Source organism: Podarcis melisellensis, assembly GCF_964234715.1.
Source record: "Podarcis melisellensis genome assembly, chromosome: 2".
Lineage (NCBI taxonomy): Eukaryota > Metazoa > Chordata > Lepidosauria > Squamata > Lacertidae > Podarcis > Podarcis melisellensis.
In genome coordinates, this window is record NC_138529.1 from 114,749,525 (window position 1) to 114,764,312 (window position 14,788).

Below are 14,788 nucleotides of genomic sequence, written 5' to 3' on the forward strand. Positions count from 1 at the left end.
AGCCAATGAAACCAGTGGTTTTCTCGGCGGGTGGGGTGTTAGAATTCCTGCTACATGCTTGCAGTCATAGGATTATTGTCTTTCACATGACGGTATTTCTTTTGACTCCATAGAGTGGGAAGTGACAGAAACTGGATGTTTGTGTTACTGTGTTCCGTGAAGTGGGACTATTGTCCTTTGTTCTTTTTCTCTTTGCTGTCTGATGCTAGAGATAGAGGGAGCCATGTTGCAGTGCTGCATGTGTTTATATGTAAATAAAAGTAGATTAGCCAAAATGCTGAGTTGCTGAGGTCTGTCAGATGTGCTAACTCTGCAGATCCCTAAGTGTGCCGGTGTCGGTTGCCATAGGTCGCTGTGATGTTCAGGCTGAAGAAAGCTTTTGAAGCTCCCGAAAGACCAGGAGAGAGGGGAACATGCCAGTCGGGCATGTGTCTCTTCCAGGGTCCTACTCAAGTGTAGGCTGAACTCCTGACAACGGTTATGGGCCCAGGGATCGGGGCCACAGACCCAGTGCCAGCAGAGGAAGGCTGTTTATGTCCCAGTTGGGGTCTCCTGGAACCGGCAGCATGAAGCAAGCCTCTTCGGAGACAGACAGTGAGTAAAAAAGCCTGTGCCTGAAAACAAAAGTAATGTAGGCAGGCTGGAATGTTTTGTGCAGCTGCCAAAGCAGCTCTCGCACGAAGAAGGCTTGATTTGTAGCCGTCTGATAAGGACAGTAAAGGTTGTTTCGCTTGGACTAAGCTGCGAAATGAACCTTTTGGAAGGGTAGAATCCCAAGTCCCTGAGTTAGATGCCTGATGTGGCAGGTCTTTGCCGAGAATGTAGCCCTGATTTATGTGCTACGAAGGGAGGAAATACACCGATGCTTATGAAGCAGATTTGCGTAGCGGCAAGCTGTGCCAAAACAATAGCTGGATGTGAAACATCAGGTATGGTGGAGCGGGAAATTTCCCCGGTGCTGCGTTGAAGTAGCAGGCATGAACTTTGAGAAGATAGAATTTTCTGATGCATTCCCTGTGTGTGTTTGGGAATGTGGAGGAGCAGTGGTTTTGTTCCTAAAGCTGCAAAAGCAGTTTGATGCTGTGTCTGATGCCAACAGCCAGACTGTGCGCTCGGCAGGAATTTCATCTGCGACACACTTGGACGTTCCAAGATGGCGACGGACTATTGAAGATGCCGGCTGGACTTTGCTGTCTCAGATGCCCACATGATCTGGGAGGCATTGTTTCCTGAGGCCAAAAGTGTTGGGATTTCAGTTCCCACCAGCTGCGAGCAAGCAGCTATATTGCTGACATCATGTGATGTCCCTGAGTGTGAGACAGGAAGTCTCAGCCAGTTCTCAGTGTTCTCTGTGTAACCGGGTGGAGTTACTGGGAGTTGGTCTTCTGCTTCTGGATAGAAGCAGAGTCGAGTCGTAGACTCTTATGCTGTACTGCTCAGGCGAGCAGACATGATTTGTACAGTCTTAATAAAGTAGCAGTCGACTACGGACTGTTCTCTTTCTTCTGTAATGCGGTGCCAAGAGAAAGTGAGTGTGCTTCTCTCACAAGGGAGGAGTCGCTTATTAACAGTCTCTCTGGACTGAGGGAGAATTCCAGCCAGAGAGTGACCACTGGAGAATGGCCCCAGAGTGTCTGGGAAGCTCCCGGGCGGGCGTTTTTCCTCCAGTCGTGTTTGGAGGGAAGTTGCATTGTTTCCTGTTCGGGGGGAGGACTCTCCAGAATGGAAGGAGGACAAGGGGAACTGACTGTGACGTCATCCCAACCATCACTGCAACCAGCAGGTGGCGCTGCTGTGGTCGAAGCTGTGGAAAGTTTGTCCTGTGAGAAGTTTGGGCGAGATTCCAAAAGCCCGGACAGTTTGCGGCATTTGCGACATGAAGCAAGGCCAGAGATGCAGAGCTTCAGCGCAGAGATGGTGACTAGCTGTTCCAGAGCAGAGGTTCAAGAATCTTTTGTGCTAGATTCTGAGGTGGAGGCACACCTTTGTGGAAGATTGAAGTGGTTCACCATGTGTACACCACAGAAGAATTTGATCCACCAGTCGAGTGGAGATTCCTTGAAGGTGCATAGCACCCGGACCGTGGAAATGAAAAGCTGTAATGTTGTGAGGTCTAACGTGTCTGTCGTTCCTGGTCGAGAAATCCAGCTGATGCAGCGTGGCTGTTCTATTTCAGGCTGTTTCACCACCACGCTCACCTGATCTGGGAGTTCTGGATCGCAGGCTACCGTGCAAAATTGGAGCCTTAGCAATTGTCAGCTGGCAGCGGAAACAAACTAGGACTGCTTCAGGAAAATGCATGTGGTGAAAAAGAGGACTGCTAGGCCCTGGTGGGCCCTTGCCCACTTGCAATTGGCTGAGTGGAGAGCCAGCCAATCAAGATTAAATAATAATAATACAGTTGTACCTTGGAAGCCGAACGCCTCGGCTCCCGAATGATCAAAACTAGGGAGTGTTCCATTTTTTGAATGTTTTTCTGAAGCCGAATGTCTGGCACAACTTCCGATTAGCTGCAGGACGCTCCTGCAGCCAATCGGAAGCCGTGCTTTGGTTTTTGAATGGTTCCAGGAGCTGAACGGACTCCCAAAACGCATTCTGTTTGAGAACAAAGGTACGACTGTAATAAGATGGATTTTTTTCGAGGGGGAAAAAGGTTCCAGAACTCTGCTCCTGAGAGTTCCTGCCAAAAAAAAAGGCCTTGAATGAAACCATTATCAAACTTTCACATACCTCAGTTGGCCCAACACCAGTCATTCCCTGTCCATCAGGAGTTAATACAGGAGGTACTGCCATAGCAGAGTTCCTCATGGATGCCATTTCATTGGCTGCAAAACACAGGAGCGGGGGAAGGTGTCAAAAACAAAGAAGAATTAAGAACAGCTTGGCTTAAGCAAATCCAAGGCCCATCCGGACCAGTCTCCTGTCTCTCACAGTGGCCAACCAGGTGCCTCAATGGGAATCACCCAAACAAGACATGATCAATACAGCCTCTCCCACAGGGCTTGAGTGCTGCACTTCTGATTCCCAACAACTAACTGGTATAATAATGGGAAGAGGAACAATGGTTTTCCCAGTATTCTCACTGCCCTCACCCATTCCACAACAAAAACCATGCATTAATATTGTTAGATCAACTCATATTTTCTTCCTGCCATCTGGGTAGTGTGGACAAATTTCTATATAAATCTCATCCTATTCTAAAGCATTTGATAAACTTGGCCTTCAGGTGGAATGGTTTCCTCTATCCCTTCATTCACCTATCTTTTTCAGGTGTGGTGCCCCTCACACATAGAGGGGAGAACAGGGATGAGACCTTTTGCCCCCCCTCTATCATGTCCCTGTGCCCCCCCACTGAGTGCTGAACATCTGCAATGGGGAGCCTGTGGGGTGAAGGTTTCCTTCAGCCTATAACATGTGGAAGAAGGCAAGAAACAGGCAATGAAAATGTAACTCGAGTGGTGCAGCCCACAGGGTTGTGTTCTTTTCTATTACCGTTTCTGAGCAATATTTTTCGTTTTCATTGCTAGTAAAACTTTACAGCCGTAATATACAAACCCCCCACACCCAGGTTGCAGGCAGCAGAGAGAAAGACAACAGGAGAGCTCAATAAAGTATCACAGTTCCTACTACTACAAGTGTGGAGTGATGAGTATTAAAATAAATAAAGCTGAAGCACAATGCAGTTGCTATAGTTTCAAGGATTACCATTTATTCCAAACTGAAACATATTGGGGTGGATTATTTAGGACATTCTATTCCACGCTGCCAGAAAAGGAAGAGCATCTCCAAGTCCTTACCCATTGCAGACATGACATTCGGGCTGACCCCCGCGTAGAGCTGTCTTTGAGCGGCATCTGGCAGAGCCACCTCTGCCTCCCGGGAGCTTGTGGCTGGCACCTGATCAAAGCAACAAAGATGAATCATTGGAAGGCTACGGATAAACGGCACCACAGTGGTGTCCTCTCGCCTCCATTTCTTTCTGGTCAAAACTGAAAACATTTTAATTTATGTGGCTGCCTTGTCTACTCCAATGCAGGCACAAAGGGCTGGTGCCCGATTCGCTCATCCTCACAAGTAGACCCACTGAAATCAACAGGGAAGGTGACTACTGCAGTCAGCGGGTCTACTTCAAGCATGACTTGAGTCTGGATTCAACCTGAAGTCAGTTAACCTGGACTGTACGTTTTAAATCTGCAAATTATTAACCAGTGCACCAAAGACTAATAAAAACCCCATTTTAATTAGTGGGGCTCTTTTACCACCACCACCAGGCTATTACGGCTTACTGTTATTACTGCAAAAAGGAATGAACAGGAAATATTAAATACCGTCTTGATTCTTTCCAAAAGAACGGTAGCTTTTGTTTACTAAACATTGACTACAGCAAGACAAGTCTGGGGCATCACCAGTGCACAGATGACAGGATATACTTACAGATAGGTAGCCGTGTTGGTCTGCCATAGTCAAAACAAAAAAATTTCCTTCCAGTAGCACCTTAAAGACCAACTAAGTTAGTTCTTGGTATGAGCTTTTGTGTGCATGCACACTTCTTCAGATACACACTGAAGAAGTGTGAATGCACACGAAATCTGAAGAAGTGTGCATGCACACGAAAGCTCATACCAAGAACTAACTTAGTTGGTCTTTAAGGTGCTACTGGAAGGATATACTTAGAAAGTTGATGAGAGAAATTATTGTTTTTTTCTTAACGATGATCTGTTTGTAAACAGCTTTGAGGCTGTCCTCTAAAACTGAGCGGCATATAAATTTCATGAACTAAATAATAAATAAGAACAGCTTCTCCATCCTGCAAGGGAGAAAGGGGAGCATGCTCCCACAAGAGGACCCTCACTATCATCCAGTTCCTGTCAGTATCAATATTAAAATGTAGCACTGTATCCCACCAAGCTCAATTATCCAAGGAGCACATTCTTAAGCTTTTCTGCTGCCACCTCCCTCCACCTCCATTATTTTTTTAGTTTGGACATTGTTGGCCAACAGCAGTAAGATCTGGATAAGTCTCATAGGCAAGACCTTGTTCTTCTGCCACTTAATTTAGGAGGATAGTATCAGTAGAGCCAACTGACTTCACTGGTTCTACTTTCTTAGTCCTCCAGACAAGTGTTGCCACAGGGATGGCGAAACCTGCGAGGGTCTACAAATGTTGCTGGACTACGAACTCCCATCACCCCCAGCCCAGTACCATACTGGCTGATGGGAGCTGGAGTCCAACATCTGGTGGGTTACAGGTTCTCCATTACGGCTGAGCAATAGGTGGTTTTCAACATTGTGATGTATCATTGTGAGGTACTGATATATCGTGATGTCTGAAACTGCCTAATCCTACCCTATACCACTCCTGCTTGAGGGAGCTAGAGCGGTACAGGGGCTTGAAAAACTGAGGGGCGGGTAGCCACCTGCCCACCCCATAGCTGATCTGTTGGGATTTCAGTTCCCACAAGCTGCCAGGAAGCAGCAAGGGCAACAAGGTTGTTTACATCAGGTGATGTAGCTGACTGTGAGAAAGGAGGTCTGAGCCAGTTCTCAGGCAGTCCTGAGTGTAACTGGGGTGGAGCTACAGTTAGTCCTTCCGCTTCTGGACTGAAGCAGTGTTGAGTTGGAGACTCAGAAGCTGGGCTGCTCAAGGCGTGCAGTCATGTGTGTGCTTGTGTATGTAGTTTTAATAAAGTAGCTTAAAGTCTACGAACTGCTCTCTTTCTTCTGATTCATTGCCAGGAGGAAGTTAGCGTGCTTCTCTCAGAAGGGAGAAGTCGCTTATTCATCGCTCTCTCTGGACTGAGGAAAAATTCCTGGGTTCCAGCCAGAGAGTGACCACCGGATTAATCGCCCCGGAGTGTCTGGGAGGCTAGCAATGCTCCCGGGCAGGCGTTATTCCATCATGATCAAGCCGGGGGGGGGGGCATTAAACTGTTCTGCTGAGGTGCAGGCAGCTGCGCATGTGCCCCTCAGCAGAGCAGTTTAAACAAGCTGCCCCATGCCTTCAGCTTGCATGAGCCAGAGGCAGGGGGCTTCATCAGCTGTGAATAAGGCTTCCTTAAACCACCTGTCTCTCAGCTGATCAAGGCCACTTTGATCTGGCAATACATTGCGATTCCCTAGGGTGAGGTGCGCTGTGCTGGTGGCAGCCGACGAGTCGCAATGTATTGCCAGCTCAAAAAGTCGGAACATCATGGGAACCCGCGGCCCTCCCGATGCTACACTCCTATCACCCCTGGCTATCGGCCATATTGGCTGCTCCCCCTCCCCCCAAAACAGTGCTATCTACTTCCCACTGCAGTGTAAGGTAGGTGCAAGGAGAGTGAGAGAGAGCCAAGCCAAAGACCAGTGATCTGGAGGAAGCCATTTCCCTCCAAGTTGCTTAATACAAGACAAATCAAAATCAAACCAAAGATTTCTTTTATGCAAGCTCTGATTACAGGTTTAAAAATTTGTCTGAAACATATATGCAGGCACTGGAGCACCAAGCCTGCTTTAGCTGGTCTGTCTCCTCACTCCCACACAACCATCTACCACAAACAGCCATACTGGGAGGCTTCTGATGACTTGGGTTGGGGGTATTGGCTTATTTTGTTACGCGATGTTGCCTGTAAGTCACCTTGAAAAAAAATCTGTAAATTGACAGGCAGGGAGTTAACAAGTGGTAAATGTATAGTAGCACAGCACAGGCCATTTTCTTCTGGACACTCCCCACCCGCTGGGCACTCAAGGAGTATTAAATACGCATCTCTCACCTGCCTGACCCATGCCCTGGCAGAGCGGCGCCCCATCAGGAAATCCTCTGCCAGAGCCACCATCTCAATACAGTCTTCCGGCCCACACTCCTTCACCCAGCTCTGGACTTCAGGTGGCAACATGGCCAGAAGCTGCTCCTGGATTATCATCTCCAGGATCTGATCCTTCGTGTACTTGTCCGGCTTCAGCCACTGGCGACAGAGTTCTTTCAGCTGGTTGTAAATTCTTCGCGGCCCTTCCATCTCCTGGTAGCGGCACTGTCGGAAGTGCTGGCGCTTAGACTCCCTGCGGATGGCGTCTGCTCGAAGGAGGGCGATCTTCACCTTCAGGAAGTCAGTCCTGTCCCTGGGATCCAGCTGGCAAAAGAACTGCTCCACACCGCCTCTCAGCGCCGGCAGGAGGCGGCCCACCCACTCTTCTCGCGGCCACCGGCAGGCTTCGGCAACTTGCTCAAAGGCGGAGAGGAATGTCCTGGCGTCGTCCCATGGCACCTGCTCCATGGGCAACGAATTTGCCCTTCCCGCATGAGGCGGCTGCAGTGCATTCAGGAATTCTTGCCACTGAGCTTCCTGTTGCTGGGGCAGCCCAGTTCCAGACGGCTGAGAAACAGGCCTTTGGGGCCCTTTAAAATACATAACCTGTACAATTTGGGGGACTTTGCCCGAGCCGTCCGAAGCTTTCTCCATATCTGCTCTTTGCTTTTAGGAAACCCAAATCTCACAGCTATGTGCCTGCTGATAGCTTGAGATATTGTCCTTGTCTTGGGTTGCCTGCCCCACCTGCGAAGCGATATTAAAAGGTTGGTCCTGCCAATATTTCAATAGCAACTTCCACGGCAATCAACAATTCATCTGTTCTTCAAAACCATCATCTAAAGAAGAGGCCAGAGGGGATGGGGCCGAGTTTCTGGAAGTTAAGTGGAATTCCTCCCTGCATGAAGGAAAAAGGCATTTTAATTTTTATTATTTATTTCAGCAGCACATTTTATGGTGTTGTCTGGATGTTGTTGAAGTACACCTCCCTGCTAAGGAACATGAAAAAAGGATTAATTCTCCCCAAGTTGGCAGAAATAGTTTCCCCCTCCCATAGTACAGCTGCAGGCATCTGGTTTTGTTTCATGTAGATGACATTGTGTTTTTATTCACAAGCCGATCAGAATGCTGAATCTGAAAAAGTAAAGATGAAAGCAATGAAAGCTTTTGTCTGAATTAAAAGGCAAGATCCATCGTTAGAAGCACTGGGCGTGGCATATTGTAAATTGTTAAAACTCCTATGGTAACTGATTTTCAGAAAAATGTTGAAAGCAAAGCTTTTCAACAGCCTGAAAGGTACAGATGCACAATTAGTTCACTGTGCATTTCGAGTAATATTTCAAGAACTGATATAAGCAGGGCAGTAGGAATATTTAGAAGATTGCCCTACTGAAAAAGACTGGTGTGCAGTAAAAAAAAAAAAAAAAAAATCAGATACACGAACAGCACAGTCGACCGCAATTTAAAAGTCTCAGCACAAGGTTCTGATGAGCTGAAAGTTTTCACTGATGCAGATTGGGGTTCTGATCTTAGTGACAAAAAGTCCACATCAAGCATAGTGATCATGTGTAATCAATCATAGATTGGTTTAGCAAGAAGCAGAATCTGGCATAAATCTGTAGCACTCAAGTGCATAAGTCTGTCCCCTGCGTGTCATGAGGTAACTTGCTTTAAAAGCCTGTTACCTGACATAGGCATGCAAGTGCAAAATGCTATAAAAGTGTACAATTAGGCATGTATTAGCTTTGCAGAGATGCACAAGAGAACAAAACATATTGACATTAAGTTTAAACGCGTATATGATTCAGCAAAGTGAAATTGAACTGGTGTACTGTGCTACTGAATAAGTGTTTGCAGACATATGGACAAAACCGCTAAAAATAGAAGTTTGTACAAAGCTTTCACAGAAATTAGGACTGTGCTGGAGTAAGGTTAAATTTAACATATAATGGTATTTAGCAAACTTATAGATTGCATCTTGTCTTATATGTGCAATATGGATGACTTCCTGTAATGTGTAGGAGGCAATAGTTTTAAACCCTCTGTCTCTGTTTGGCTGAGAAGTTTTATTGCCTTTTAAACAGGCAAAGAACAATTCGTCACACCAGGAAAAAGCTTCCCTTGCACAATTCCTCTTTGTTTGCTCTTGGCTTTCACTGGCAATTGTAGGAAGACAAGAGCAGCCATTTTGTTTTCTCTTATTCACTGGCTCTGCTCTGATGCTTTTTACACATTTCTTTTTCATCTAGTGGCTGAAACCTTCACAGCTGCTGAATGTTTGCACCCTCAGCGGCTTTGAAAGCAGATTCAATAATTTACTTTATTTATCTGAAACACATTTATAAGCCCACCTAGTATTTTTTTTATTAAAAAGAATCCTAAAACACAAGTACAAAAAAACCAGAATCATAAAAACAGCATTCTAGAAACAAATAAATGCAGGATGAAGAGAGAAATACAGTAATATGCCGGGGAAAGCCTAAGCAAAAAGATATGTCTTTGCAAGAACAGGAGACCCTCAGGTTACGTTACCTTCGGGTAACATAATCCTTGGGTTGCGAACATGGCAAACCTGGAAGTGTATACTTCCGGGTTTCGCTGCGCGTGTGTGCGCAGAAGTGCTCAATTGTGCCGTGCATGCACACAGAAGGGCACCTCCGGTTACGAAGTTTTCGGGATGCGGCCAGGCCTCCAGAATGGATCCTGTTCATAACCGGAGGTGCTACTGTAATCTGAAGCAACTGATAGCTGCTGTTTCACATACAACAGAGGTAAGGGCATTCTACATTGCCAGGGAAAAGGCAAAGAAATGGGTCACTGATTTAAAAAAACAGCCTCAGTGCTGTGAGATGGGGAGAATCTGAGGGAGGCTTGTTTTGCCACTGCAGGGACTCCACGTTTATTGATGTATTGCTTTGGAGTTTAGCTGGTTCTTCAAAAATATTCCACCCCAGCCACAAGATTTCCTTCTGCACTAACAACAAAGGGTGCTATCCCCCTCACCAAACCACAATACCTTTTGTAGTACACCTCCACTAATTTACCTCTATCCTATTAAAAGCTTTACCCAAAACACTATTCCTGTTGGGCCAACTGTTGGCCAAGAATGAAAGAGCGTCATGGAGAACCAGAGCTGAGGAAAGCAAGTCAGTTAGGAAAAACAGGCCTCAATGCCACCATTTCCATTTTGAGATGGAAGTTACTGCAACTTCAAGATCTCCAACAACTATTTATTTCCAAGCCTGCTAGCACACCATAACCTGAAAAGGTTTGAAATCCAAATGCCCCTAGGTAACAAATTTTGAGTGACACGTATGAACACAACGGGAAACATTTGGAAATCTGTTTATTCTACATTTCCCTGTCAGTTATCAGCAAAAAACAAAACACTTGGAAATAGTCCTAGTTCCTTTCTTAAAAACAAGCCCACAACCCCCCTTTTAATTAAAAAAATGAAGTGATGTTTGTGAATTGTGTGAGGTAAATCTATTTCACAGTCGAAGTCTGGGAAAGGGTGGCCTGTTCTGTGGAACAGGATTCCTGTCAAGATGAGACACTCACTCACTATCTGTACTTTCCAGAAAAAACCTGTCAGGAAAATCCAAAGTGTTTCCTCATGGAACACATCCCTCTTGCTTTAACGTTCCAAGATGTTTAGAGCACAAGTGGGCATAAAAGGGGGGAAGTAAAGAAAAAAGAAAAAATGTAATGGGGGAAATGTAGTGGGATTAAAAAAAGTAATCAGATGAATCATTCCCAACAATGTAGCTGCATGCTTCTTGTGACTGTCTTATCAGTATTGCGGGCAGAACTGGAATGTAGATAAGGAGCTCAAGTTACAGCATTCCGTATGGGATAGCACAGAGTATGGAGTAGTGAGGAAAACTGAAGACTTTGTAAAGAGTTGCAGGAAAGCAGCTTTGAAAGCAGCTGATATCAGGACTTGTGGACTCTGTCACGGCAAGGACTTTGAAGCAAGGAACCTGGTCTGGGCTCAGAGAGAGAATATGACTTGTAAGATCTATAAATAGTTTGTTGGTCTTAATAAAAACAACCCTGCTAAACAGCTGTTTCCTGTGGAGAGTTTAACCACTGAGCTTTTGTGGCACGCACATCCAACATCCTGGAATAGCTGGGCATGAAAAGGAGCTACCGTATTTTTCGCTCTATTGGACGCACCAGACCATAGGAGGGGGAGAATAGGAAAAAAAATGTTTTTTTTCTTGTTCTCCCCTCAAAAACAAGGTGCGTTCAAGAGCAGGCCCTGCCGCTGCCCCCCAAGCTTGTGGGGCTGGCGGTGGGGGGAAGCGCTGCTTTCCCCCACCACCAGCCTCAAAGATCCCTGAAGCCTTTGGAGCGCAGCTGCACTCCAAAGGCTTGAGGCTTTGGGGACATCCTTTGTAGCCTCCGCAGAGCGTCTTGCTGTTCTGTCTTGCTCTGTCTTACTGTTCCTTGCCTGGAACAGCAAGACGGAGGGCTGCGCAGCGCCCCATCTTGCTGTTTCGGCTTCGGGGACAGCAGGCTGCTATCCGCAAGCCTTGGGAGCCCGGCGGGAACTCTTGGGAGTCCTGCTGGGCTCCGAAGGCTTGTGGATAGTTGCCCGAAGCCCAGGGCGCGCAGCTCTGCGCTCCCCAGGCTTCGGGCTGCAGGCAGCTGTCCGCAAGCCTGAGGAGCCTGGCGGGAACTCCTGCCGGGCTCGGCAGGCTTGCAGACAGTTGCCCGAAGCCTGGGGTGCACAGCGCCGCGCTCCCTGGGCTTCGGGCAGCTCTCCGCAAGCCTGTGAAGCCGGCGGGAGTTCCCACCAGGCTCCGCAGGGTTGCAGATAGCTTCCTGAAGCCTGGAACACGAGAGGGGTCGGTGCGCACCCCTTCCTTCCCGCTGAGGTGGCCAAGCAGGAAGGAAGCGGAAGCGGCGCGGAGGCTGCTTCTGCCACCCAGACCAGTGGCATCTGGGTACCACCTCTTCCTTCCTGCTAAGGTGGCCAAGCAGGAAGAAAGCCGCTGAAGCGTGGAGGTTGCCTCCACCACCCAGGCCAGCGGCATGGGCTCTGTGCCCCGCCAAGACAGAGGATGCCAACGCTGCCAAAGACGAGGCAGCATCAGCGGCGTGAGTGGCATAGGCGGGGAGGCTTTCAGGAGGGGGGATGCTTTCGGGAGGCGATGGGTCTGGCCCCCCACAAGGTCTGAGGTACAGTGGACTGGCCCCCTCCTGAAAAGGTTTGCTGACCCCTGTTCCAGGGGGACAGTGGACATGATTTTCACCGCTCGACCGCAGAAACCCAGCATCGCTTGAGCTCTGTGAGTGCAGCTTTCTCCCAACTGAAGTGTAGAGTGTTTGAGAACCAGGACATTCACAGGGAAATCAAAATGCCTTTTACAAAGCATTTTTTTACAAAACAGTGGTACCTCGGTTTTTGAACAGCTTAGTTCACGAACTACTTGGAACCCTAACACTTCAAACCCGGAAATGAGTGATTTTTGGAATCCAAAGGTACTCCGTTCGGGGGGTGCACTTCGGTTTTGATTGCCACACTTCCATTGCCTGCTTGCTTGCCGCCCAACCTGGGCTTCCCTTACTCAGCGCTGGCTGCATCGGCCACTGGTGACGCCCGGAAGCAGAGAAGGGGGTTGTGGATGCTGCAGCCACGGTGGCAGCAGAGGGACCCAACGCCGGGGAAAGGCAGTAACATCCCTTGTCTGCTCAGCATGGCCTTCCCAACGCCAGCCGCAGCAGAAAATCCGGAAGCAGAGAAGGGGGCCACTATGGCTGCAGCAGCCACAACCCCTTTCTCCGCTGCTGTGGCCGGCGCTGAGTGAGGGAAGCCCATGCCAAGCTGCCACACCCTGGTGCTGGGTCCCTCTGCCGCCGCCGGGACTGCAGCATCCACAACCCCTTTCTCCGCTGACAGATTCCCCTGCCGCGGCCGGAGCTTAGCAAAAAAAGGCTGTGCCAAGCTGCTGCTCCCTGGCACTGGGTCCCTTTGCCGCACCGCGGCTGCAGCATCTACGACCCCCTTCTCCACTTCTAGGTGTCGTCAGTGGCTGGTGCTGAGCGAGGAAAGGCCTTGCCACTGCAGCAACCACCCCCTCCTCCGGTACCTGATGTCGCCCGCGGCCGCCACTCCGGGCCCCAAAACAACGCCAAGGGACTCGGCCCCAGAAGTGAATGCCGCGGTATCCCCTCACAGGGCACGGGACGGCCAGCCCTGAAGAAGGGGGGGAGGGGGAGGGATCCAAAAAGGCTGGTCTGGGGGGCGGGGAGAGAAGCCAACTGGCTCCTCAGAGAACTTCTGTCTCCGTTTCCTTCCCCCCCATTTGAACTCCCCCTTCACACACCCCGCTCACTTATCCCTCCAACGGCAATGGGGAAATCACTCACAGTTTTTTATACTGGGTAGCAGATTGAAGTTTGGTCTACTGCTTTCATTTTATGGATCAATGGTCTCGTCAGATAGCAAAATTCATGTTAAATTGCTATTTTAGGGGTTGTTTTTAATTGTCTGTAATGGATTAATCCATTTTGCATTACTTTATATGGGGAAGTGCACCTTGGTTTTGGAACGCTTTGGTTTTGGAACAGACTTCCGGAACAGGTTAAGCTTGAGAACCAGGGTACCACTGTACTACAGCGGAACCTTGGTTCCCAAGCAGCTCCATTGTTGTAAATTTCGGTTCCCAAACACCAAAAACCCAGAAGTAAATGCTTCCATTTTCAAATGTTTTTTGAACCTGAACTTGCGACATGGCTTTCACTGAGTGCAAGAAGCTCTTGCAACAAATGGGAAGCCGCGCCTCAGTTTTCAAACTTTTCGGAAGCCGAACGGGCTTCTGGAATGGATTTTGTTTAAGAACCGAGGTACCACTGTACCCACTGTACTGTATGCTTGTGAAACATGGACCGGTTATAAACACCATCTCCAACTCATGAAAAGATTCCATCAATGGTGTCGCCGAAAAATTTTACACATCACTTTGGAAGACAGGCGAACTAATGCCAGTGTACAGTCATATCTCGGGTTGAAGTAGCTTCAGGTTAAGCATTTTTGGGTTTCACTCCCCGGCGACCCGGAAATAACGGAGCGCGTTACTTCCAGGTTTTGGCGCTCGTGCATGTGCTCAAAATGACATCACGCACATGCGGAAGCGGTGAATCGCAACCCGCGCATACAGGTTGCGTTCACTTCAGGATGCGAACGAGGCCCCGGAACAGATCCCGTTCACATCCAGAGGTACCACTGTACTGGGATAATCACCAGTGTTGAAGCAATGATTCTTCCACATCAGCTTTGTTCGACTGGTCATGTCGTGTGGATGCCTGATTATCGTCTTCCAAAGCTACTCTATTCCCAACTCAAAAATGGAAAGCGAAATGCTGGTGACAAAAACAAGAGGTTTAAAGACTATTTCAAGGCCAATCTTTAAAAATGTAGTATAAAGACCAACAACTTGGAAACACTGGCCTGCGAGCGCTTCAATTGTAGAAGAGCCTTTTAGCAAAGGTGTCAGTTACTTGAATTAAGGACAAAAGGGAGAAACAAGCTAAGAGAAAGGCACACTTAGCAAACCCTCACCATGACCAACTCCAGCCTGGAAGGGGGGCCCGCTAGGGGCGCTTTGGAAGGCAGCCGACAATACCATCTCTCCGGCTCACGTGAGGTACCGTATTTTTCACCCTATAGGACACACTTTTTCCCCTCCAAAAATGAAGGGGAAATGTGTGTGCGTCCTATGGGGCGAATGCAGGCTTTCGCTGAAGCCTGGAGAGCGAGAGGCGCCGGTGCTCCAGGCTCCAGGAAGCTATCCACAAGCCTTGCGTGCCTGGGGGAACTCCCTCAGGGCGCGCACGGCTTGCGGGCGGCAGCCTGCAGCGCGGAGCACGGGGCGCCCTTTGGAGGACGCCCCGTGCTTCGCGCAGGTGTCCTCAAGCCTTGCGCGCCCGGCTTGCGAGCGGCAGCCGGCAGCGCCCTTTGGAGGACGCCCACGTGCTTCACGCAGGTATCCGCA

The 14,788-nt window shown here is 48.6% G+C and overlaps 1 protein-coding gene across 3 annotated transcripts in view; it reads right to left on the bottom strand.

The window, feature by feature from the left end:
- LOC309364337 (uncharacterized protein) overlaps positions 1–14,788 on the bottom strand; it is a 43,801-nt gene that overhangs the window by 19,205 nt on the left and 9,808 nt on the right. For all 3 annotated transcript variants that reach the window (XM_081901366.1, XM_081901364.1, XM_081901365.1), the window contains exons 2-4: positions 6,753–7,683; positions 3,798–3,897; positions 2,731–2,825 (exon numbers count right to left, since the gene is read on the bottom strand). In XM_081901366.1, the coding sequence (XP_081757492.1) occupies positions 2,731–2,825; positions 3,798–3,897; positions 6,753–7,439 (882 nt within the window). In that variant the 5' untranslated portion in view covers positions 7,440–7,683. The remainder of the gene's footprint in view (positions 1–2,730; positions 2,826–3,797; positions 3,898–6,752; positions 7,684–14,788) is intronic.